General features: G+C 43.6%; 1 protein-coding gene across 21 annotated transcripts in view; it reads right to left on the bottom strand.

Moving 5' to 3' along the window:
* ARVCF (ARVCF delta catenin family member) overlaps positions 1–24,562 on the bottom strand; it is a 270,629-nt gene that overhangs the window by 97,599 nt on the left and 148,468 nt on the right. For 11 of the 21 annotated variants that reach the window (XM_068701183.1, XM_068701180.1, XM_068701192.1 and 8 more), the window contains one exon: positions 3,001–3,039. The exons of the other annotated variants lie outside the window; for them this stretch is intronic. In XM_068701183.1, coding sequence (XP_068557284.1) covers positions 3,001–3,039 — 39 coding nt within the window. The remainder of the gene's footprint in view (positions 1–3,000; positions 3,040–24,562) is intronic. 21 annotated transcript variants of the gene reach the window in all.

A 24,562-nucleotide genomic window follows, 5' to 3' on the forward strand; every position in this document is an offset into this window, starting at 1 on the left:
AGAAGGACATCAAAGAGCAAGAAAGTCACTGGTGGAGCTTGCTTGGTGCATTTGTGGCAGACCTTTCTCCAGTACAAGATCCAGCTCCCCAGCAGCTGAAGACTCTCAAATCCGATCATCATCACATTCCCCTGACCTGTCAAGCTCCCTTTTCTCTTATCCAAGACCCCAAATCCCTGCTGTCCAGAGAGCTTCTTCTGCTTCTCAGTAGCATGAGCTGCAATCCAAGCTCACTAGCATATGCACATCACTAAGTCTCTATCATCTGGGAGGCAGCCACAGAGGGGACGTTTCCAGAAGCACGATCCAAAAGGGATGAGCAGGCAGAGAAACAGGTAAGCCCTCACATGCTAGCACTACTACGACAGGGCACCTCCTTATATTCAAGGGCGGCCACAAACTGCTTTCCTCCAGTTCCAAAAGACACGGCAAGGTCCAGGCCATCAGCCCCAAGCACAGCTGCTCAGTCGCAGCTATCCAGACTTCACAATCAGGGGAAATACTGCGGTACAGCTGGGATCAAACGATAACACAGTGACGAAACGACTTTTTCGACAACGAAAAAGCAGTGTATGGCATCAGAAAGAGTTTGCAAGATGGACAAGGGTTTCAAGATGAGAATACGTAAATATCTACATTGCTACAGATAAACCAATCTCCTCTCAGTAAGCCTACTTCTCTGGTTAAATGTCATGGGAAACAAAATGTAATATTTTTATACATAACAGCTTACTTCAGTGTCAACCCAAACACTTTAACCTATGACGAGCTTCCAGCGCTCTGCTGGAGCTCGCACACAAGCCCTACCCTGAGGCTGGGCAGTTCTGAACATAAGGAAAATGTTAGCCCTAAATGAAAGCAGGCTGTCCTGGCATGGGGTACCAGAATGAACTCAGCCGCACACCACAATGCCCTGGCTGTTTCCTGAACACTTACACACTTCCTTTGTCCTTTAGAAACACACACGACAAGCAACTAACAAATAATGCCGAGAGCTTTTAAAGCACCAAGGTTAAAAAGAAACTTTTCAGCAACTGGAAAAAAAAAACACCCTTTACTACAGAAGTTTTGAAAAGCCACAAAGCAGCTTTTTTTGCAAGCAGGCATGGTAATTCACCATCTGAAGGCATCACACCTTTCAGGGAAAGCGAGAGGCGGAGGTGAAGGAGAAGGAATCAAAACGCAGACAAGGCCTGTAGTAGTAATATTCATCCCTCAAATACTGCCGGGGACACTGGGGTTCTGTTCAGCCACGCGGTAACTGCCCGTCAACGGGGAAATCCACAGAGCCTGCCCAACGGTCAACAAAGAGGGCTTTTATGCTATTTTAAACAATCTGAAGTGTCTCAGTTAATGGAAGACCGGGCAATTGGCCCTCAACTATTTCTAATTGACTGGAATGATGGATGAAGCTAAAGGGAAAGCTGACCCACTGAACTTTTCCATACAAAGCTAGGAAACTGAGGGAGATTGTAAACAGTTTATAAGAACGAAAAGTGGGAGAGGCAGAGTCCCAGAGGCCTTGCTCCTCTCAACCTGCTGAGAAGTTGTTTTAGACTAAGGAAAACAAAGACCTTCAAACTCAGGGCAACAAACAACAAAAAACACTGGGGAAGGCCTAAACAAATAGGGTATTTTTCCCATGCTCTCCTCCCCTTTCTCCAGTAGCTACTTAGCTCTGCCATGCAAGCTGGTCCTTTGAATCAGAAAGGGCAATTTGTCACTTTGACAAGTGAGACGTCTCGCAGGGCTCTGTATTGCTTTGCCCTGCTTTTCAGATCGACTGGGTGTTAACCAAAGATGTCTTGACATCGACATCCCACTCAGCCTCAGCAGAAGCAATATGATACGTACTTAAATATTACACGTTAAGCAGACCCACCACAAAATAAAGGTAATGCTCAGCAAACCAAGCATGCCCACTGGCTTTCAGAACCAAGCACTCGCTAGTAGCTTTTGTACTGCCGAAGGATGATACAACTGCACTCTGACAGAGCAATCTGCTGACCCGAAGCATTTCTGGGTGGGAAGAGTGGGGACACACGTCTTCCAGGTAGCGAAAGAGGTACATAATAGCTTCAAACTCACATCACCCATCTTCAGGCAGCTTAGCAAGGTACCTAAATGCACAACAACTTAATTCCTCCTCTCCCGTCTCCATTCAGTGAAGAATTGGAACTTCAGAGAACAATTCAGATCTTGCACAGGCTAAATCGCATCCTGGGACACATCCAGCTCTTGCTACCAATTCTGTAGGGAATTACAGCCAGCCTGTGGCATTTCAAGAAAGCATTAAAGCTGGGGGATCCAGGCCTCACAGCCCAGGTAGTAAAACCCAGAATTGGATGAGAATATCACAATCCATCAGTCAATCCCTTAGTCACAAGCTCTTTTTCCCCAGCATTTTGGCAAGATCATGCAGTAAAACAGAAGCGTAAGTCCTACATTTAATACGAACATCATAAAGAAAAAAGAACAAGCACTTGGAACACATGTTAGGGGTAGCTTTATTTCTCCTAGCTGTCAACAGTGTGTATATCAGGAAAGTTTGTCCACCAGGAAAGCATATGAAATGAGGAGGAAATGACTGCTTCTCACCAAGATTTGGTACAGAGAGTTCACTATCATTTGCAGTAATTTAGGTCTGCAGCTTTTTAGTCACTACACCTCCCAAAAACACAACAGAAATGTGTGAGTCTAATCTTTGATCACACCCAGAACAGATCTGACTTGCTTCCTCTCTGAAGTCTTTCAGATAAACTAAGCAAGGCTAAATTAGGGAGATTTTTAGCGGGATGAGGTTACATCACGGACTACAATTTTCCAGCACGCTTTTTCCTCCATCTCCACCTGCTGCCTCTACAATGCTGGCATTAACGGTGGTGTGGGATGACTCATTTGCACATTCCTTTCTGCAAGACAAGCATTCATTTCTCCTTGACCCCACAGAGTTTTGGTCATAAATTAAACTGATGCATGTATTACTAGGTATCAACTTACATGCACATAGGAGTCAGAAGTACAAGCTAGGTCCTTCATCTAAAACAAAAGAAAGAACTGTCAGTTTCGCAGAGTACAGCAAAAAGTTTCTGTAAGCAGTCTGTGTGTCCCAGACTTTACCCCAGCCACCTAAACACACCACTACTGTGTTAAACCGAAATCTGCTAGACCAGCCCATCAGTTTTAGGCTAACACATGCACGCCTACTTGCGCTGCTACAGAAGTACCTTAGAGAATTGCATTTTGAACTTCAAGGCAGATGTAAGCCATCTCTGCATTCTTCAAATTACAACCAAGACTGGAACATTATTTTGGTGTCCTAGCTGCCATATCAGATCAGTGTTAAATTTAACTAATCTCCTCATCCACCCACAATTTTGCCCCTAGGTCTGAACTATGCAACAAGAATGCTTTTGTGGCAAAACACATGGCTACAAACACAAGAAATGAAAAAAGCTTCCATAAACTTGAGGGAGACAGAAAGAACAAATTGGCCACTGAATTTTTTAAGGCTGAATTCCAAGGAATTGGCTTCTAAAATAAATTATTTCTCATTCTAGGGAATACAACAGTGATTGACAATAAACCTCATCACCCATCTCATAGGAACGTGCTTGCCAACATCTCCCAGTATCAGGCACCAAAAAGCAGGTTTGTTTGGCATCAAGACAGCAGGAGTGCTTCAGTCCAAACAACTCCCCACGAGATTATCCACGTTAAATCAATTCTGTTTGCCTCTGTACCTTGCCCCTCTCCCTTCCAGCCCCTCACCAAAAGCTATTCTCGAAGCAAAACATAGCACGAAACCTGTGAGTGGCTCCTAACACAGGCCCAGCTCTCAATATTACGTATCCCCAGAAACTAAAAACATGACAGCAGGAAAAACTTTGCAGGAGGTCTCTGATGAGTACAACTCCATGTGAACACCAAAAGACAAAAACAAGCCAACAAAGCCAGAGGCTGCTCCATCTACCATAAATCTTCCCAACGGAAGAGATTCCAGCAGAAAGGCAAATTTTCCCAAGTGTGATGCAGTTACTGTGTTATTTCAACTGCCCGAGAGAGTTCACTGACAGCTTTTTTTCAGTAGTCTGTTTACTTCACGCATTCTCTGTGCATTTCTTAGGACTGAGCTTATGCCCCTGTACATGGACAGTCTTGGCACAGGCTGGAAAGACGGCAGGTAGAGTTACTAAGTTGGTGTTAAACTAGCACTAAATTGTAGACAGAGAAGGGAAAAAAAAAGCAAAACATTGGGGAGGAATAAGAGCATCCCTGAATCAAAGCTGAGGGGACTCCCAGTGCACATCTTGTGAGCTCCCTGTTTAACAGAAAGGCCAAAAAAAAAAAAAAACAACCACCCATAAATCCTGAATATTAGACAGGGAAAACTCTTGAGGAAGAACATTTCATCACCTCTCTTTGGCATTTGCATGGCCATTGCTGGAAGAACTCTGTTTGGGCCTTGTACGCACAGCTTGGAAGGACGCAGATGTGCTGCGACGGCTTCAGAACACAGCTGGCAGCACGGCCATACGAAGACATCAGCACGGAACGGCTGAGAGATCAGAAACGTCTCACATCCAGCCCTAAGGTCCGAGCTGCTCACCTCAAAAAGAAGTCAAGGGGTGATCTGATCACAGCTCAAGTGCCTAAAGGAGTGAGGGAAAGCTGAAAGAGAACCCTTCAGACTCACAGGTAAAGGTTTAAGTAGTGCTACTGACAGGAAGCTGAGGATCTGCAAGATAAGTATTTTGCTTTAATGTTTAGAAAGCAAGACTAAGCAGCACAATGACAAAAGCTTTCATGCTAGAATTTCCTTCACTGATTACAAATTAAGAATTCTAACCTTTTAAGCAACATATTCCTCTTTAATCAGAAACCTGATGGCGGAGAGGTGCTCACTTCTCTGCACACAAGTACTCACACTTCACTGCTCCACCCCTCTGAAGGTTTTCCAGTCTAAGAGCAAATCATTTAAAACTTGTGAAAGACTTCTTCCATCCCAGCCCCAGAAAAATCATACTTAAATGCAGTAAAGGGATCGTTGTCAGCCAAGGAAGCAGCTCAGAACAGGTTTCCTGGTCAGCAGTGGTTCTGTCTCAGGGACTTGTCTCTCCCCACAGCGGTGAGCCATCGGGAATCCCCTTCTCAGCCGTGCCAGCAGCACTTCAGATAAGGTCAAGTTCCAAACCAGAGCACTGTGCGAACTTGGCTGGGAACCTTCTGCCAGCGAGGCATCACATCGCTGTCTGTCCCATTCCCCAGCCTTCGCTATCTACATCATAGCTCCCCGAACCTGTCGCGTCAGCCTGAAATGGCTGCATAACAGCAGGAACAAGTGACTGAAGGGAAAAAAGAAGAAATGAGCACTGTTCATCCAGGCACTGCCATCAAGAAAATTCACTGTTAACAACTGTGTACACTCAGTGGCAAAATAAGAACACAAAAGGACTGCTATTCCTGCATGATGAGCATGGGTCCCAGAAAGGGAAACTCATTTAAGCTGAGGTGGAAGTCACATGCCCAGATGTAATGTCTTCTTAAAACTAAAATAGCTTTTTTTCTTTATTTTTTCTTTTTTTTTTTCTTTTTAAGTTAAATGTGGGTTTTGTTGCCCCTCCCCACTTTACATCAGCTGTGGCAAAGCGTTCTACATGCTTTCTGGAAACGAGCATCTTTCTGTGGCCACCCCTACTGGCACTGAGCATACAGCCAGCACTTCTGGATTAAATGGGATTTTACAATTCAAATGCTTTGCCAACCACCCAAAAATTTACATTACATATTTTTTATTTTTCTTTCTGTTGTGCATGCATTTGGCACGTCACAATAGAATTCAAATACGACAAAGATTAAGACAAGACACAGCCCTAGAGCTAGAGATCTAAGTCACTTCTCTCAAACAGGTTCTCAGAGGGCTTTTCAGAGCCATTTCTCAATTAAGCATCCAGATAACAACAAGACCTGATACAAGATGAAATTAAGGACTTGCTATTACCTAGCATCAGCCAGAAAACTAGATTCAGATTCTGAATGCTGCACTTTTGTACAGTTAGAAAGACAAGTTGCAGCACTGCTGTTCCAACCCAGGAACAGGCCAGCTGCATTTCACTCTCACTCTTTGTTGTGGTTTTATGCCAGGAAAGGGAATCTTTAATTTTCCAGAGCAACCCTGCAAAGCTGAGGCTGCAAATAGCATACAGTGTGTTAGCAAACTCCTAGCCAGCTTGCTCACACCCTGGCCAGAGCTTTTCAAAGCGCATAATTCCCTGTGTACATGCTGGCAGCAGCGACTGCCTTGCTTTAATTCAAACAAGCCTCCTCTGTCAGCCTCCTTTGTTATTTAGGATCGCAGAGAATGAACCTTTTTCACCTGTTTTGGCAGCATAAACATCAGCCAGGTACCCAGCCTTGCCTTCTTGCCTTTCTCTAAAGGGAACTGCCTCCTTCAGACCCACCTCCCCCACTAAGGCGTTGGCAGAAGGACGCCGATTCTTCCAGCACGGCTCCCGTAAGTGCATCACAAGGGACCAGCCCGCTCTGGAAAGCATTAGCAGTTCTTCCATCAGCTATACACACAGCTGTCTCTCTCAGAGTTCACATGAAGTTGTTGCATTTTTCTTCCAACTCTTCACGAGCAATCTGAAAATAAAGTCATCTCACCCCCCGTAACCCAGTCGGACAGATCCAGTCAGCACCAACTCGGCCGCGAGCCCACAGCCTGCAATGAACTATGTGCCTGCCTCCAGGACTCATTCACATTTGATTTGTAGCTTTCAGATTTATTTATTTATTTATTTATTTATTAAAAAAAGGGGGGAGAGAGAGAGAGAGAGAGAAAGAGAGAGAACGGTGCCTTTTAATGACTTCCTGGAGTCCCCAGCAGGACAAAAATACCTCCAGAAAGGTACCACTGAGCTGTGAGACAGGCTTGGTGGTTTGGACTAACCCATCACTTGTAATGATATTCTTAAAAAACGCAGACATCCTCAAAACCAGTCTGACAGAAATGCATAATATTCCACAGCTCCATGTGTTCGATCTGTGAGCAGCATAGCTATCAACAGCTAACATAAGCATGGAAGAGAGCACGTTTGGCAGAAAGGAGATCCAAAAGCGATGCAGGGAGCCAGAGGCACACCAAGAAGAGATGGACAGCTAGGAGCATTACAAAAGGCATAAGTCTAATCACAGAGGGGAGAAACAAAACAAAAAAGCACGGCAGGGAAGGAGCAGGGGGAGCGCAGGAAAAAAGGAGAGAAGACAGAATCCATATGTGCGAGAAACATTTCAATCTTTAATTCCAGCGTGTTAACACTGCTTTAGTTCCCCGTATACATCATTTGACAAATAGCAGCTCTCCCCACATACTACAGCATGAAGATTTTTATTTTTTTAAAGACTTCCCAAAGAACGCAATGTCATTCTTTGGCTTTTTGCTTGGTTTGCCTAGCCTACATTCCTGCTGCTCAGGACTCATTAGATGCATATCTTGTCCTGGTACTTACAGCCAGGAGAGAGAACACAAAACACAGGAAACCTAAACACAAGCCCAGCATTCAGTCACAAGTGAACACTCATCAGCAATAGTGACATGCCTGGGCTGCAACTTAGTGGTATTTCTTCTATATACGTTACTGTGCTGTAACATTAGGGATATGGTTTAGTGGGGACTGTTAGTGTTAGGTCAGAGGTTGGACTCGATGATCTTGAGGTCGCTTCCAACCTAGAAATTCTGTGATTCTGTGTGATATGCCCCAAAAGGCCTACTGAGCTGCACTCAGTGAATATGAGGAAGAGAGAAGGCACATCTTCCTGTTCAGTAGTGCTGCTCCAAAACACAACCAGCTTTCTGAGCTTCCACAAACATGCCTTTGGGTGCATGGCTGTAGCAAGACCTGCTTCCATTTCACCAAGCCTGACTGTATCTTTGAAGTCAGACTCCCACCCTGAATTATAGGGCTGTTGGGCACCACCAAGTCAAGAGGATTTTGATGGTGGATGAATCAATTGTGCCTGAATTGTTCCGTACCAATGCGTGAGCAACTCATTTAAGAGACGTGAGAAAGGGTCTTTTGCAGACCCTACAAAAGGAGCACAAATCAAGACGCATCTGCCACACCAAAGGCCCACGTGCCAGACATTGCTTCCAGCCTCGCAGCGGGCTGGCTCGCTGCATCTGACACACGGGTTCAGGATCGAGGAAGAGCCCTAAGCCACAAATACCAGGCAAGTGCAGCAATGACACCACAGACAGAGCCAAATGAATAAATCTTGCTTACAGGGGATGACAGCAAGTCAGAAGACCAGACGTAGCAATCTAGCTACCTGGGTGGAAAACAAAGATCCTGAACAGCAAATGCTATAATGAAAAATAAAAAAAGGACAACACCCACCAATGAACATTTCATACACCACAGGGGGAAGGAAGACAAGACTGATTCTACACTTAGTACAGGCATCCATGTCAAGTGACCAGACACCTCAGTATCTCCATCTTCCCACCATTTATCAGTTCACATGTGCATAAATTAAATCAACTTGTTCTGAACAAGGAAAAGTTAATCAGCAAGAGCTCAAATCACCAAAACCAAATAGAACAGTTTGCTTGCCAAGAAATTTAAATTAAGTACAGCTCTATTAGAAAATTAAAAACTTAAGGGTAACTGTGTCATTCACTAAACAAAAGCTACCCAACTTATTCTAGCAGGCCATCAGTATGTACCTAAAATGTGTTTGGAGACCCAGAGAATGTGCCAGATAACCTGTTCTATATACCCTCAGCAGTAGACGTTAGCTAGTCTTAATCCTAGCTTTGTAAACCTTGTAGACATAACTCACTATGCTTTTGAATCCATAATATTTTGCAAAGCACTGCAGTTTGCTGGCTTATAAGCATGCCCTGCTGGCTCACTGGATAGAAGGATTTCTGCTGACTTCATGTATCATTTCAGTTGCATTCATAAGGGATTAATAATTTTCCCTGCTAAGGATATAGGCTGCAAATACTAAGTAGAAAAAGGTTATGCCTGTGTCTGACAAAGACTGGTGGCATTTTAATAGGTGATATTTGACTATAGCCATAAAGACATTCTAAATAAATCATACTAATGAAAACCAAGGTCCTTCATTAAAGAGTGAAAAGTACATAAACAACCCAGAAGTGACTGAATATTGCACAGCACCGCTTAGAACACTGAATCATGTTCTGAAACAACCAAATAATTCCTTATTTATTTACTATTCACTATTTATAAGCTTATTTAGAGTTTTTGCTATAGAAAGGGAAACTGGGCATGCATCAGCTGTTCTTTCATACTAAGTTATACATGAACACAGATAGTCAAACATTAATAAAAGATGCTTTATTCTCAACTAATTAACTTCATAAATTCCAAACTTTGACAAGCTGCTGAATTCAGTCCTTCTGCAACCCAGCTGCCTGCTGTTTTTTCGAAGATGAAGCATTTTAACTGAGCTCTCTACTTTCTCTGACCCATCTTCAGCAACCTCAAGCCACGCTGTAGTGGCACAGCTTCGTGTCAGCCCAGGCACCTCAGAACAGGGGCAGGTATAACGTACGGCTACTGCTGGGCAATGTGCCCCTTCATACAGTATTTGCATCCAGCCCTACTGCTTCTATTCATTCTGTCAGTCATTTACAATACAGGAAAACTGTCAGAATCACAATTCATTTTACCTGCAAGAGAAGACCAAGTTGTCCTGTCCTACAATGTTCAAAAAATCTCCAAAGAAAAGTTGACAACAAAAGCCATATAAAGACAGAGCACACAAGCCCTGAAGAGGCATTTCACTATTTCTTTCATCACGATCAAATAGGCTATTTAAATACTAATCTTTTGGAAAGTTTGTTGCCTTTTAAAAGCTATAATTGATAAAATAGGCTTGTTATCATTAACATTTTGTACTCGTGATTTCTCCGAGTAGGAGGGAGATCCTCAGATAAACCTCTGTTTTCTTTGCATTCTTTCCTGAAGAAATTTCTCCAGTTGTACACATACCACAAGAAACAAGATCTTTTATTTAAAAAAAAAAAAAAAAAAAAGAAGAGTATAATATTTCATGTAATGAGATGAACATAAGAAATCATAATGAAAGATTGAGTTAAACATTGCTGGCCGAATCCTCTACCACTAAGGTCATATCTCCAGCACGTTGCCAATTCTGAAGCACTGCTGTATTTTACAATGAAGGTGATTTTCCATCATCAGATATTTGCATTCCAATAATAGGTTTCTATCTTTATACTCAGCAGAAGGTAAGCAAATATCAATACAAATCCACATAAGGAGTTTAAAGGATTTTTTTCTCAGTTAAAAAAGCACCTTCAGAATAAATCACTGAAGGAATTGCTTCAGGAGCATGAACTGCACCTGCAGCAACACCGTGGCAGAAGAAACCATCAGTGTAATCCTTTGCTTATAACATCAAGAATTATTTGCAGTTTCAGCAATCAAGCAAGTTAAAATGGTCAGTAGTAAATACCTTTTGTAAACCGTTTGCATCTTGTTACTACTAAAACAGATTCACAAGAGAACTAATTAGCTGTCAGGACCAGGTGGAGAGATTTTTTTATTTTTATTTTTTAAAGATCTTCACTGTCAATCACCATACTACAACACAAGCATTACTCTACTGTTCTCTCTAGTGGAGCTACATGATCTTGATGACAGACCAGTGGACTTTTTTCTAAAAGCAGATAAATTAAGTGGAGCCTTGTCATTCAGCTGAATCTCCCTGCAGTGTCTATTACCCACTCAGTCTACAATGCTCAAGTCAGCGCAGCACCACCCAGACACAAACAAAGCTGTTCGGTATCAACAGGAAGGCACACTCACAATGCGTTACCCTTTCATGGAAGAGCTCTTTTTTGCAAGCGTTTGTGTATGCTTTAACAGACAAAATAGCTATATTCAGTGTCGATAATTCCACATGCATGCCACAGATGAAGTGTGCTTCTCAAAACAAAGAGCCCATAGACTGCCAGGAGCTCGTCAGACTCAGCTTCAGCAGTCCACGGGGCAACAGTGAAAAAACAGGATGTGTTCACATCAGTTATATGCGAGAAAGCTGGTGGCTGAGAGACAGCTTAAGCATTAACTACAGTCTACTTCCCTAAAAGCCTGGCAGGAGTAGTCTAGAGGAGGTACTCCCCAGCCTATCGAGAGAAATAACAAGTGACAATCCAGGCAGGCATGCTCACTGTCCACTCATGCATGTGTGATCTTGGGCCAAAGAGCTGATGTGCTAAAAGGTTTTCCCCAGAGGACAAGTGTTTAATTAATATCTGCTGAATTAATTGGTTCCCCATATGCTCTGCTGTGTTTCTAAGACTGCAGCCCTACTGATACAACTGAAAGGTGTCAGGTGCGCTGCCTACTCAGGAAGTTCTCTGGGACACTTCCATTAATTCCAAACTAATTCATGCTTCCACTTCACCAAATTCCAAGTGTGTCCATCAATGCAACGTCATATAAAAATGCATTTAAAACTCCCAACTCATAATGATGTAAAACAAAAAAGCCTGCATGTGCTCTCATTTCAGACGTAAGCATGGCTTATAGCAGAGAAGCAGAAGGAAAGAAAATGCCCATCTGAGGCCATCCGCCTGTTGGCAAGCCCATTACCTGCAGGTTCCCTGGTGCTCCTTTCACACTCCCTCCAATGACCTAGTCCTAGCAGCTGGTGCCTCTCCTACCAAGCTGATCTTAACATCCACCCCATCCTCTCCTCCTACTCCCTTTCATCATGGCAGGAAAGGTATTTTCAGACTCTGACTACACCTGGCAGGAGCCTGTACAGTGCCATCAGTTTTCCAATGTTATTGATCTCCCTGAGAGACCTTCCTCAGCCCCCAGCAGTGGCAGGGTGTGTGGCTCCTCTCATTTGCTTGCACAGGAGCCGTCCTTCAGCAGCTGTAAGCCCAGGCCGCAGAAGCAGAGGGCCGGGAGAGCCATCCCACAGCCAGCCTCTAGTGAGCTCACAGTAGTGTGGGTTATCTCCCCGTCCACGCGGGCACGTTACTCACCAGGTCCCCCCTCTCTCTCAGATGTGGTGCCACCTCTCCCAGCCCCTCCATGAACACACGCACCTACACCGTGATGGGGCCAAACAAGCCCCTTGCCGGCATAAGGGAGGACGAGCACCCATTATGGCAGGCTAGCGGGCTGATTCCAAGGCCTTTGATGCTTATTTAGGCCAGGTCTCCGATTTCAGCATTCCCTCACGTACACAATACCCACTTAGAAACCCGAACACACCACCTATAATTACCACACCCAGTGGTAAGTGCAGACTGCAGCGACAGCAGCGCAGCAGCATCCCTAACGCAGCCCAAGCTAGCTCCCCGGCTCCCCGGCAAATATTCTAAAGTCAACATTGACAGAAGAAAAGCACTGTCCCAGCTAAATTAACACACTGCGTGCCAAGGTTTTGTTACTGTGCCGCCAGTGTAATAACACGCTGTCTGCCACAAGCTGCGCGGGCCCAAGGAGCAGATGTGCGACCGCTGCTTAGGCAGAAACTGCTCGCCCAGCATCACAAAGCTCTGGGGCAGCTACAGCACCGCACTCAAGACGCCAAAAAATGAAGCTGAAAACAGTAAAGTGTAGAACTTCAAGGCAATTGTGCTGCAGGAAGCAGTTGAGGCACACCGCATTTGTCAGAATACCCAGGTGTGATTATAACATGTTTGAGCCTCACTGCCTGTGGAGGGAGCTGCCGCCGGGCCATGCTGGTAAAGAAACCGAAGGGACTGTAGAGAGGCTCAAAACCACATTCCTAAATCAGAGCCCTTGCTTATAATTGTTTCTTTGCAAGTATATGACAACTATAAAATATTAAAGTTAGCTTCAGCAAATAACATTTCCTATGAAGCAGGCTGCAAATTAGAGCCAGCAGGATCTATGCTACCTGTCTGGCAAACATATTTTCATTTTATACTGGGCATATGACAAGCAAGGCTTTTGAAGCGATCAGTATAAAACATTAGCGTGCAACGCACCGCTTGGAAGTGCAGCAAATAAAAAAGGTGGGAAGATTTCTCCTGTCTGGGAGACGAGCTTCAGAAAGATTTGCAATGTGCCATGAGGAACTGGCTATGGCACTTCATCTTTCCAAGAGCTGGCAAATCTTTCTCAAAGCTATGAACCGCTCCTATTCAAGTCATAATGTGTGCCCCATCCAATGATTAAATCGTCTGACATTTCATTTAGGAGCAAGTATTTCTACTCCAAATGCTAGTAAAATGCATAAGACAACAAAAATGATAAAGGTTCAGTTTCCAGCCACTGTGATACAGCATGAGCCTACACATAGGATTTCAAGAAGCAGAAACCACAGTACCCACAACATCAAGTCAGCATAACCTCAGTAATCCCCTTGCACACAGACTGATCTGCTCCTACAGGCACCAATTTGCTCTTTGAGGATTCAGGCTTGATGGGATCCTTTCCATGCACATCACTATGTTTTGTTTCACTACCTTGCACGCAAATACGTAAGGCTTCATAACACATTTGCTGTCCACCTGGAAATCATTAACGATTAATTTCCGAACAAATCGAATACAGACAGCTCTTGGATTTTTCCTCTGTATCTTCATTATTTTCTTTAAAGGGAAAGGAACAGAAACGTCATGTACAATCCGGCTGAACAGCAACAAAAAAAAGCAGTACTTTTCATTTTCCATTCAATAGCCAGGGTGTCAAAGTTTCTCTTCAAAACCCATGGATTCAGACAAATGACTTGAAGTACATAAAGCACGTACCAGCTCAAATCACATCTGATGGAGTCTTTTGTGTTCTCCTACACAAGGCGACCATTACACAGTGGATTAATTTGCAAACCTTCCTTTACCTGGGTTTTATATAAATCAGACAGGGTGAAAAGATATTAAGCATTGATCTGTACTGCCAACTTCACCCCCAGCAGCACAGACACCACAGAGTGAGCGCAGAGCCGAGATCTATGCTGAAGAAGGCTCTGCACCCAGACACAATTCAGTTGGCGGTGAAAGATTACATCCACCATGACTCCTCACCCAGTCCTTAGAAAGATGTCATATTTATTCTTTCATGTCTGCAACACAGCTCTGGGGAACTGCTAAATATAGCCCAAAAAGCAACTGACAAGAGAAGCAGCACACTCACTTCATTAAGAGCAGGTTCAGCCCCTTACAGACAGCTCGTGCTCTCAAGGTATTTCAGAGGAACCAACCCAAGCAGTCCATGAGAAGCTAATGCATCTCAAGCGCCAAAGCATGAAAGCATCTGACAAAGGGAGAGGGGGAAATACCAATTAGGGATTTTTGAGAAGGAAAAAGGCCACAGTTACCGTTTCATTTTTCTATAAATCCACGCTCGGTGCTGTCAGTGGAATCAGCCATTTGATTTAGATTTACTTCCCCTATCAGTCTCTCTGCTCTTGAAACAGAAAATATTGTTCAGGATTTTCAAGACAGAGTTAAAAACAAATTCCCACAGAGATCTCCCCAGACAAAAAGTGACTAGTGACTTATTGCAAGATATAAATATACCAAAACCTCTCAAAAAGTTTCTGACTCCAGCTCTTGCTTTCACAGTACAGGCTGTCAGATGAGTTCTTGATTTCTTTTGTAGTTGTGGATCACCTGGAGGCTGTCTGTACAGAAAGAAACAACTACAGCTTCTCAGAGTAATTCCTCAGGCAAATACTCAGTCCTGAAGGAGAAAACAGTGCTCTTTCCGAAGAAAATTAAACCGCTGGTAGAACAGAGCAATTACTCTGGAGCGAAGCCACTTTTAATAATAAAATCCATCCAAGGACATCTGTAATGTAAAAAATTTACACTGAAATAAATACAGATCAGCACAGCTATCCTAATTTGTCTATCTTTCTCCAAAGTCACAGGATTTTTCCTTAGCTTCTCTCCAAATGCAACACTAGGACAAAGCTTGCAAAGTAAGGCTTGCGACAGGAATTCAGAATATACAGGCAAATCTTCCACAGTATGACGTTCTGTATCCTACGTATCAAAATACTGGCTTTTAATACAACACATTACGAACACCAAATTCAGTTTGGAAGAAAACAAAATGATCCAGAAGCAGTGTTACTGATCATGCTTAAATGCATTGCTTCTTGCTTGAAATCTGCCTCCTCGTGGACCAATCCAGGAGGACAAATGACCAAGTGTTTTTCCCATCCAATTACCATTCCAGATTTCTGAGATGTGCTGGGAACACTGAAAGGTAACAATCTTAGGCAGAAATAGCTCGGTGACTAGGGAATGCCGGGTACCAAATGGTTGGAGTGCACATAAAGGACAGTTTCAATAAGAAAAAGTCAAGTGAACATGTACACATAGAATGCAAACAGAAGGAGATAAAATTACCTTGGTTAAAATGGTTCAGCAAGGCTCAAAACCAATGCACAACTAAAGACTTACTAATAATGTTTTTACAAGATAAGCTTCACATCTCAGCCACATTTTATATACCTTTAAAAGAAAACCAAACCAAACCATGAGTAGAGTACATACAGCAGCACCCAGTACATGTTGTCATCGGCTATTTGCTAAGTCTTTTCTCTTTGTTCTTAAAGGGGATGGGGGGGGGGTGTACATTCATTGCATATTTTAAAATATAAGAAACTCAGTCAGCTTTTGCAGTAATCTGAATCACTCCTCTGAATTCCCTCGCAGTTTCTCACAACATATATGAGCCTTGCACAGATTGGTTGCTGTATTGCAACGGATAAAGAGAAAACCTGCAGAACTGAGGTCAGAGGTTTTCACCGCTAGCTGCTATTCTTTTTCATTGGGAAAGTCAGGGAGCTACATGTGGTATATGTAACAGAATGAAAGCTAAACTAAACAGCTTGCAAGTCTTGCTAAATTATCTCTACTGAGTAAGAATCATAAAAGCCACTTAACCCGCAGAGGCTGACTATTAGGTTTAGTTATACTGATCTACACCGATCAGGAAAAGGCCTTAAAATCCTGCCCTAAATCCTGGCATGAAGGCTCTCCAGTTTAGGAGCCAGTCACTGGGGTGAAGTATCTGAAAGCCCTACAGCTGACTGGGGAATACAAGAGGAATCCACGAGCATTCAAGTGTAAGCAACTCTGCTGACTGAGGGAATAAAAATAGCAGCCAGAGAACAGCAAAAATGCAGGCCTGGCCTCTACGTGTACTCTACTGCAGTACCTGGGAAAACTGTTATGGGCATAATCTAACTAGACAGTAAGTCATATATTGACATTCGATGAATTAATGATCTCTAATACTGTATCAAAGAACTTGGGAACATTTCTTCATCTAAAAAACCAACAAAATATTTTCAGAAGTTGCATGTGAGTCACTTCAGAGTCTGATGTTCTCCATGCAAAGGACACAGACCATTGTGCTGTCTTTCCAATGAATGCCACACTAATTTTCCTTATTAGTGGTGTTTATTCATTAAAGAGAAAAGAAAAAAAATCTTTTGCTAAGGTGCAGCTAATAGCAGAATGAGCTACCTCATTCATCTAAATAAAGTCAGCTGTAAAACCTGCAATAACCATTTAAGTGTCTACTTTGTTAATTATTTCACTGTTCATCCAATTCATTATAAGCATCCAAATAAGCTCATTCAGCGTATGCTGAGTTCACAGAGACACCGAAGCCACCCGCTCGGAGAACCCAGCACGCTGCTCACTGCAGGCTGGTGCCCTGCAGCCGCACACCGCAGCCTGACGGGCTCCAGCCCCTTGGACACTGCTCAGCCTGTGCACAGCTCAGGGATCTGTGAAGTTCCCTGTCTCCTCAAACATTAGCTCCTCTGTAGCCTTCGCGCATGCTTTTGGGATTGTTACTTCTGATATCCCAATTTAATTTCAGGGTAACAACTGGCCATCTACCATGGACAACATTCTCCAAGGGAGAGGACACAAATGATTATTATTAACCCACTTTCCTTTTCCCTACCTGTATAGCTGCAATAACTATTCCTCTGAAACCAGGATTTTTAAATACACACGGCAGACCTCAGTTTGGAAACAACTGCAATGCAACTTCAAGAGGGCATGAGGAATTGCGAGTACACCCGCATACCCTCTGTTATATTCTCCATCCACTCCTTTAAAAGGGCACGGCTCTTGTGATTTCCTTAAGAAAAAGGCAAAGTTCATTTCACCTTTCTATACTTCATCTCCGTTTGGCATTTACATAGACTCAGAAGATAACTACCTCTTTGCTGGTAATTTTAACACACGTGAAAGTGCCCCAATTTGAGGTGCACTTAATCCTTTCTTGGAGACAGTAATTAAAGTTAGCAAATGCACTGGCCTGAGAAGTTGCATCAGCAGTTCACTGCTCTCTTCCACTACTGAGAAGCACCCTAATCTTCAGGTAGAGCACAATAGCTGGAGCTTGGAGAAAAATAAAGAGTAAAGTGACTGCGAGCCTTTGCCTTGGACAACCCCATGACAGCATCACTCCAAATGGAAAAACAACCGAAACAACAGAACAAAGCCCCAGCCCCACTTGAGTTCCTGCTAAGGGAGTGGCGTTTTCCTGAAGTGTTTCCAAACAGCAGTCAGTGTGGGTGGGTACGAGGAGTCTAAGCATTCAGTACTGCCTGCTTATTTAAATAAACTCCTCTTCTTTTAAATGTGCTCCTCTTAAATGTCCTCCTTTGCATAGAGGTTTTTAGCCCTGGAAGCATTTGTGCTCTCAGAAGGGGTGAACGTGCACCATTGTGACTGCAATTACAGCACAGTTCCTAGCACCACTCTTTGCATCTCACAAATAAAAGCTTCTGAAGCTAATAATGAACTAAAGCATGAAAAAAGCAGTGAAACGCATCTTCCACTTAGCGACAGTAGAGGAAGTAACAAACAGTTTGCTCTTGACTGTTTTCTGAGCACCTGAAAGGCTGCAGATCAGCACTTCCAGCCAGCACCAGGGATGCCAGCCTGAAGATTTACACAGGAAGCAAAACCGATGCTGTGATACAGCCACAAGAACACAGCCGTGCAACGTGTGCCAGCTCGATACGAGACAATATGCTCCTCTCAGAAATTGCAGCCATTTGGGTGTGGGAGAGCAAAGACTAAAATCTGGCCAGATATTGATAGGACAACTGTGAGAATTCACACAGCACACCAAATGCCAATTAAAACATTAAACAAAAGCTAACCATCTTGGTCTGTACATTTTTGCCTCCCAACTGCTTTTTAGGCACATCATTTGGAGTAGCTGTGTTATTAAAAAAAAAGCTCTTATGCACACACAATTCTAGGCAGTCCTTTGAACTTGCAGGGAAGGACTCAGCGTATGTTTGGGCCAGCAGAACCTACTTGACTAGCGTCCCAGATTTAGCACAGAGAGGAAAATTCATCTACAGCATAACTCAATTAAATGGATGTGGCTCCATTTAACTCGAGAGCCAGGTCTGGCTCATGCAGCCGGCACACAATTAAATTACACGAGAGCTGAATGTTGGAAGGAAGAGAATTTTCTAGATGTAATGTTATAAACTGGAATAAATAAACCCCAGTGACAAGGGGCATCTTTGACTTACAGCTCCACCACAGTGAAGCCATAGATTCCCAACCATTGCACAAAACAGAGAAAAAAACCACGATTGGCTCCCATTTTGCAGACGGGCAGCTGCACACCGCATGCTGCCTCAGCAGCTCTCGGTTTTCTGACCCACTCCGGTACCCCACATTTTTGCCTTTCCAAAAAGCTAAATGTTATGGTACTCAAGGGATTTTCTTTCAGTCTAGTTCTCATTTTAAGAAGTCCTTTAGTAAATTCTAACAACCCAACCATGGCCAATACCACAGCAGTTACCCTAAAATGAAAAGCCTAACCTGAACAGAAGGGATGCAAGATACCTTTCAACAGGCAACCTCATTTAGCTTTGACCTATGCTAGGTTGCACCAGGCACAGCTCTGCTATATCCCTATCACCACCAGAGTACAACTGAAGGAACAACTCACTGCTTCTGCTGGGATAAAGCCACCAGAAGAAAACAAAAGTGAGGGGGGAAAAAAAAGAAATCTAACTAGATGCTTTTCTAATTTTTTCTTTCGTGTGATACTTTTCTCCCCCACCCCAGAAATGGTTCAGGAACTCACACAAACACGCTGAAAAACATATTTGAGAAGACAGAAGCATATCAGGGAGTTTGCCCTGAAGGCACAGAACAGAACTGGGTCAGAAAACTGGGTAACATTTGACTTGCTCAGGCCAACACAATCAGGCAAAAAATGAAGTTTTGATTGGATTATGTCCACACTGGCTTGAAGCAGTTATCTCCTACGCTGACTTCAGTACTAAACGCCTTGAGCAGTGACACTATCACGTTCTGCACTTGGAAGGGGATGTGCTCGCTTTCATCCCTTCGCGTTTGCACATGCACAGCATCCTTTGCTTGCCCACCAGCAAAGAGGAAAAACCTTTCATAACCTTTTCCTGAGCTTAACTAAAATCACCTGGTAGCTGTCAACAGAAGCAAGAACAGAGCAGGGAAATGCCATCCTCGGGCAGGCACATGCCCAGCCTGACTCCAACCTCCTCTCTTCCAACATCTGACTTTGCCAGCGCAGGCATTGCCTCGCTCCACCACAAGACATGAATGGAGCCCTGAGCTTCCCGCAGCACTTCACAAAGTCACTTCCAACAATCCACAAGTGTCTTAATACACGGTGACTTCCCAGTACGGTTACCCTTGCACTGTTTCACCTTTTCCAAGTTCACAGTGATTCGCTGCTGCTAGAAGGATTCTCAGGGGTAGGAATTCTCAGGTCTGTTCCTACGCACCATTTTTCTGCAATGGGCTTTCTAGCTCCTCCGGTTTTTAAGATATTTTTTTCTTTCCAATAGAAGGAAAGAAGAGATTTACTGCCCAGAACTTTTAAAATAAGACAGCTGAAGAGAGGAAAAAAATAGAAAGCAGTGGGAGGGTATAAAAGAGAATAAACATGGAGGTGAAAGCACAGGGGTGGGACCCCGCTGGGAGCCAGCGTAAGAGCTATTAACACCATGCAGTGAAAACTGTGTTTAGACGAACCCTGAGGATACACATCTGGATGGTATTGACACAAGTGACCTTGCTGCAAAGTAGGGACAGCAACAGCTCTCCAGTACTGCAGGAGACGTCCCAAGCAAACCAAGGCCCTGTTTTTATTCACACTGTATAACTTGCAATCATTCAATAACTTTGCAATAATATTTTGCTGTTCATAATCGGGATGTAGAGATCTACATCCTGAGAATTTCAGAAAGTATTTTCTTTAAAGGTCCATATTTCACAGAAGAGGAAACTGAGGCACAGACTGGTGACAGATTGTCCACCAGCGTGTCAGTGCCCCCAGTTAGGCTGAGCTCACAGCACACAGCAGCTCTCAGCAACAGCAAAGCAAGATGCAGGTAGATCAGTGTCTGGCAGAAACAGCCTCAAGCCTGCCCTGTGATCCTAATAGGAGCCTCCAGTTCTTTACCTTTGCAGGCCACTGAAGAGTTAGGCTGGTCAAATTCTTCACAAAACGTGCTGTACAAAAAACATCCCACAAATGGAAGGTTGCCTCTGGAACTCATTTATTAGGAATTTCAGCAATGCTCTGCACAGATGTTGTGTATCATTTTAGGCTGCTGCTGTAATGCAAAATCTTGTTGGAGTAAAATATGATGGATTAACTATGCAGGGCTTCAGACTGCAGAGCTCCCATGAACACTGACCACAGCTCTTTCAGGGCAATGAGAACACAGCAGCGTTAAGCAGTGGAAGACCCAGAGCACAGAACTCTATGGCACGACACACCTTCCTAGGGCTCCTAAGCCTTTTATTTATCTTGTCCTTTTCCCCTCATAATTTTTTCCCTTCCATTTAGCTACAGTTCAGACATATTCATTACTTCTCTTAAGCATTCCCCATGCCAAAGTCTTGCTTTCCTCAGTATCTGGATGATTTTCTCAGATTCCCCATGAGCTACCCTTTCTGCAGCACAGCAGCTCTAATCTCCTTCGATGTTTTCAAACAGCATCCGCTCTTTGCTTCTTTATTGCCCATCCTACCTTAGCATCTGATGCTCAGCATCCATCTCCTTCAGGACGTGCCTGAAGCACTCAGCTTCCCATTTAGTAACTCTGAAAAGCCAGCTCCTCGACCAATACATCAGCATGAGCCATTCCTTCCTCCCCTTTCACAACAATCTTTTACAAACATCAAATACAATTCAAAGGAGCTCTGCCTCACAGTTTTTATTAACAGTCCCTTTCAATCTAAGGCACCAGGCCAAAATAAACCATCTCACGTATTACTCCTGCAACCTGCTGTCCATCACAATTCTTAACATACCCGGGTCTTTTTTCCACTGTACTGTGAGGACTGCTCATTTTAAGGTGTTCAGGACAAGATGCCAAAGCAGGACCCCTGTCTCAACCGATGGCAAAATGGAGAGTGTGGGGAAAAGGGACACAGGGTGACTGACCCAACATCAGCCAACACAGGGCAAGTAGCTACACTTACCTTCTCTGCAAGAAGCTTTATGATCTGTAACTGGAAAAGCACAGTTCAAGTTGAGGTTATTTGTAGTGTCTTAGTTCCACAAAGCCTAACCTTGATTTTTGCTGGAAGCAGCTCTATTAATAACAGCTTCTTTCCTCCTGGGAAGTATCAACACAATCATCTCTAAGATTCCGGAATACGAGCTAACAACAAAGAAAGGCAAACGGCAAACAACAAAGGAAATAACAATTTAATTTAGAGAAGTTCTCACCTTTTGGTTGGCAAGCAAATGAAAACTCCGCACCTGCAAAGGTAGATCAAGTATTTCAGAAACACTCCCTGTCCTAAATTTCTTATGCCTACATACTGAGAGAAGCCTTTTCTACTGGATTAAAATCCTGCAGTTCTACCTCCACATTAATACGAGCTTCTAAAGTATTTTCTCCTCCTGCAGATCATCCCTGTGCTTTGAAAAAATCTTGTCCTCCAAAAACCGGAAAGCTCTCCTTTAGTTTCCAAACTGAAGCCAGCCCTCCACACCCACAGGTCAAATCTCAAACCCTGCTATTTCTTCACACTGACACGAAGAGAAGTATGGCTGTTTTCACAAATACAAACCCTAAAGAGTTCTCCCAGTCACGTGAATCCTGCTTAGACGAACAGCTGGAAGACACACCACCACTCTGTAGATTTTTCTAGCCTTACAGCTAAATTTGACTGCATGTCGTACACGTGCTTCTGCACTTCTCCTATGAAGACTCTTCTAGCTATTTTCATAGCTCACCAGCTCACTGGTGCCTTTCCTTTACAGTAATCCTTCTGGAGGGAAAAAAAACAAACAAAAAAAAACAACACAACAACACCATTTTTCCTCTTCGCATCCTCACTGCTGATTTCTGTATTAATTAATCAATAGCTGGGACTCACTCTAAGCAGTCATTCCTTGCTACTACACGGCTCGCCATGGCACTGGTCTCACCATCTGCTGCACTGGTGAGGCTGGCTTGTGCAACAGGATCTGCTGGCAGGCTGCAGGGCACGCAGCCAGCTCGCTGCTGGCCTGCCAACAGCGCCATCCCTCCCCGTTACAGACACCGCATCCTCCTCCCACAAACACAGAGCAACTGTTGGCCGGTCGGGCCACTCAAATCAGCCTGCCACCTTAGCACAAAGGTGTATGCCAAAGTTTGAAACGAGCTGGTTTTGCACGTAAAGGAGAAGCCAAGGGCTACATGCAGAAGCCTACCCGTGAATTTTCCTGTGCTGCAGCAGGAGAGCCTAGGGCAGCGCAGCAGTCAGTCTGACAGGCTCCCGGGCCACCACCAGCTGTGCACAGCAAAGAGCTGTTCTGTTGCTCCGAGGGGTGGCTGTACAAGTCAGTTATTTACCTAGTGGCAGAATGATGCACGTATAACTTCTTGGATTTGATGCTAATTTGATGCAGATGAAATAGTCACTGGGTAGACCTGGTTTTACTGGCTTGGTCTTTTTGAAGCTTAATTTATTGTTTTTCTTGTTTGTTGAGCAACGTTTTCTAAAGCACCTAAGTTCTGCTGATGCCCAGTATTTCTCTTACCAGTGTTGAGAGATGCACGTCTGGAAGGAACACAGTCCTGCACAACACAAAAGGGTTATTTTACTTGGAATAAGAAACCAAGGAAACCTTACAGCAATGAGAGATTTCATCTTCTATGCACAATACAGGGCACAAATAGGGCAACTACAGTCTAAGGAAGTGATAAAAGATGGAGCAGAGTGTTTAGGAACGAGCTTACACAACAGCAGCCCCCAGCGATTCATATGCACAAGCAAACATGTGGCTGGCACCCAACAATATCAGCATAAGGATGGCTTGTGCTTCAGCCAGCTTCTGTATAAACACATCCAACAGCAAACCACTTACTAAAACACATAATCTTTTGTTGTTCCCAACCCCACAGGGGCCAGATTGCTCAATATGGCCACACATAAATAGTACAGAGGACAATGCCTTTTTCACACCGTATCATCTTGATACAACCATGTTAATCAAACAACCCGTCCACTTCGTCCTATAGTAGCACCAAGTACTTCCCATGAAGGCAGAACTGCTTCCAGTAGTAGAGTAAGATTTCAAAGGGAAAATATGTATAATTTTTCAGTTTCTAAATAGGAAAAAAACCCAACCATTTACATACATACTTACGAAAAACGATAGTGGAGAGCACTTCTGTTGTCTACTTCAGAGACCTTTAAAGGGCATTTTGTAATTTCAAACCAAAGCACATTAGTCTATCATGGGGAGGGAAGAGAAAGGGAAGGGGAAAAACAGTTTAATTTCCCCTGCTCATCTAAGCATGCATCAAGTGAGCTCTTCAATAACCACATAAAAATGTGCAAGATGGACAGAAAATAATTGAGGACTCATTTAGAATTTATTGACTTGGCCTGGGCATACATTTGATAACGTACTTTGCTGTTTGTATGGCAAGTGGGAAAAATAAAATTAAAGCTGATCAGTGGAAACTGGCAGGCTTACTTCTAAATGGAGATTAAAAACAAACTCAGTCCCTGAACCTCTCCTTGAAAAATACACACTAAACCAACCCCAAATTATCCATGCTTGCTTTAAAGTTTCATTGACAGGAGAAGCTCTCAAAACAACTGAAAGAGGTCTAGAACTTCAAGTTCCTCAGTTTGCCTTATTTATTACCTCCCTCTGGAACAGGAAAAGCCACACTATTTTGTTTGGGGGTGAGAGAGTAGACACTAACTTACTTGGGTGGTGGGCATGTGCAAGCCAAGAAGTCTGTTTAAATTACAGGTACATGATCACTGGCTTTCTAATACGCAACTTTTCATATTTTCCCAATCCCTGCCCACCACATAGCCAGGACACCACTGTGACAACTTGAGAACTTCTGCAGCCAGGGTTTTGCATAGTCAGGGACCAAGCAACTTGCTGCAGCTGGAAGGTTATCTGCCCTTCCTAGGTGGACTCAATACTCACTTGAATTATTTGGTGCTTCTATCAAAAAGCTTCAAAAACAGAAACTTAAGATCTCTCAAGGCTCAAGTGCA

The sequence above is a fragment of the Anas acuta genome, chromosome 17 (assembly GCF_963932015.1).
Source record: "Anas acuta chromosome 17, bAnaAcu1.1, whole genome shotgun sequence".
NCBI lineage: Eukaryota > Metazoa > Chordata > Aves > Anseriformes > Anatidae > Anas > Anas acuta.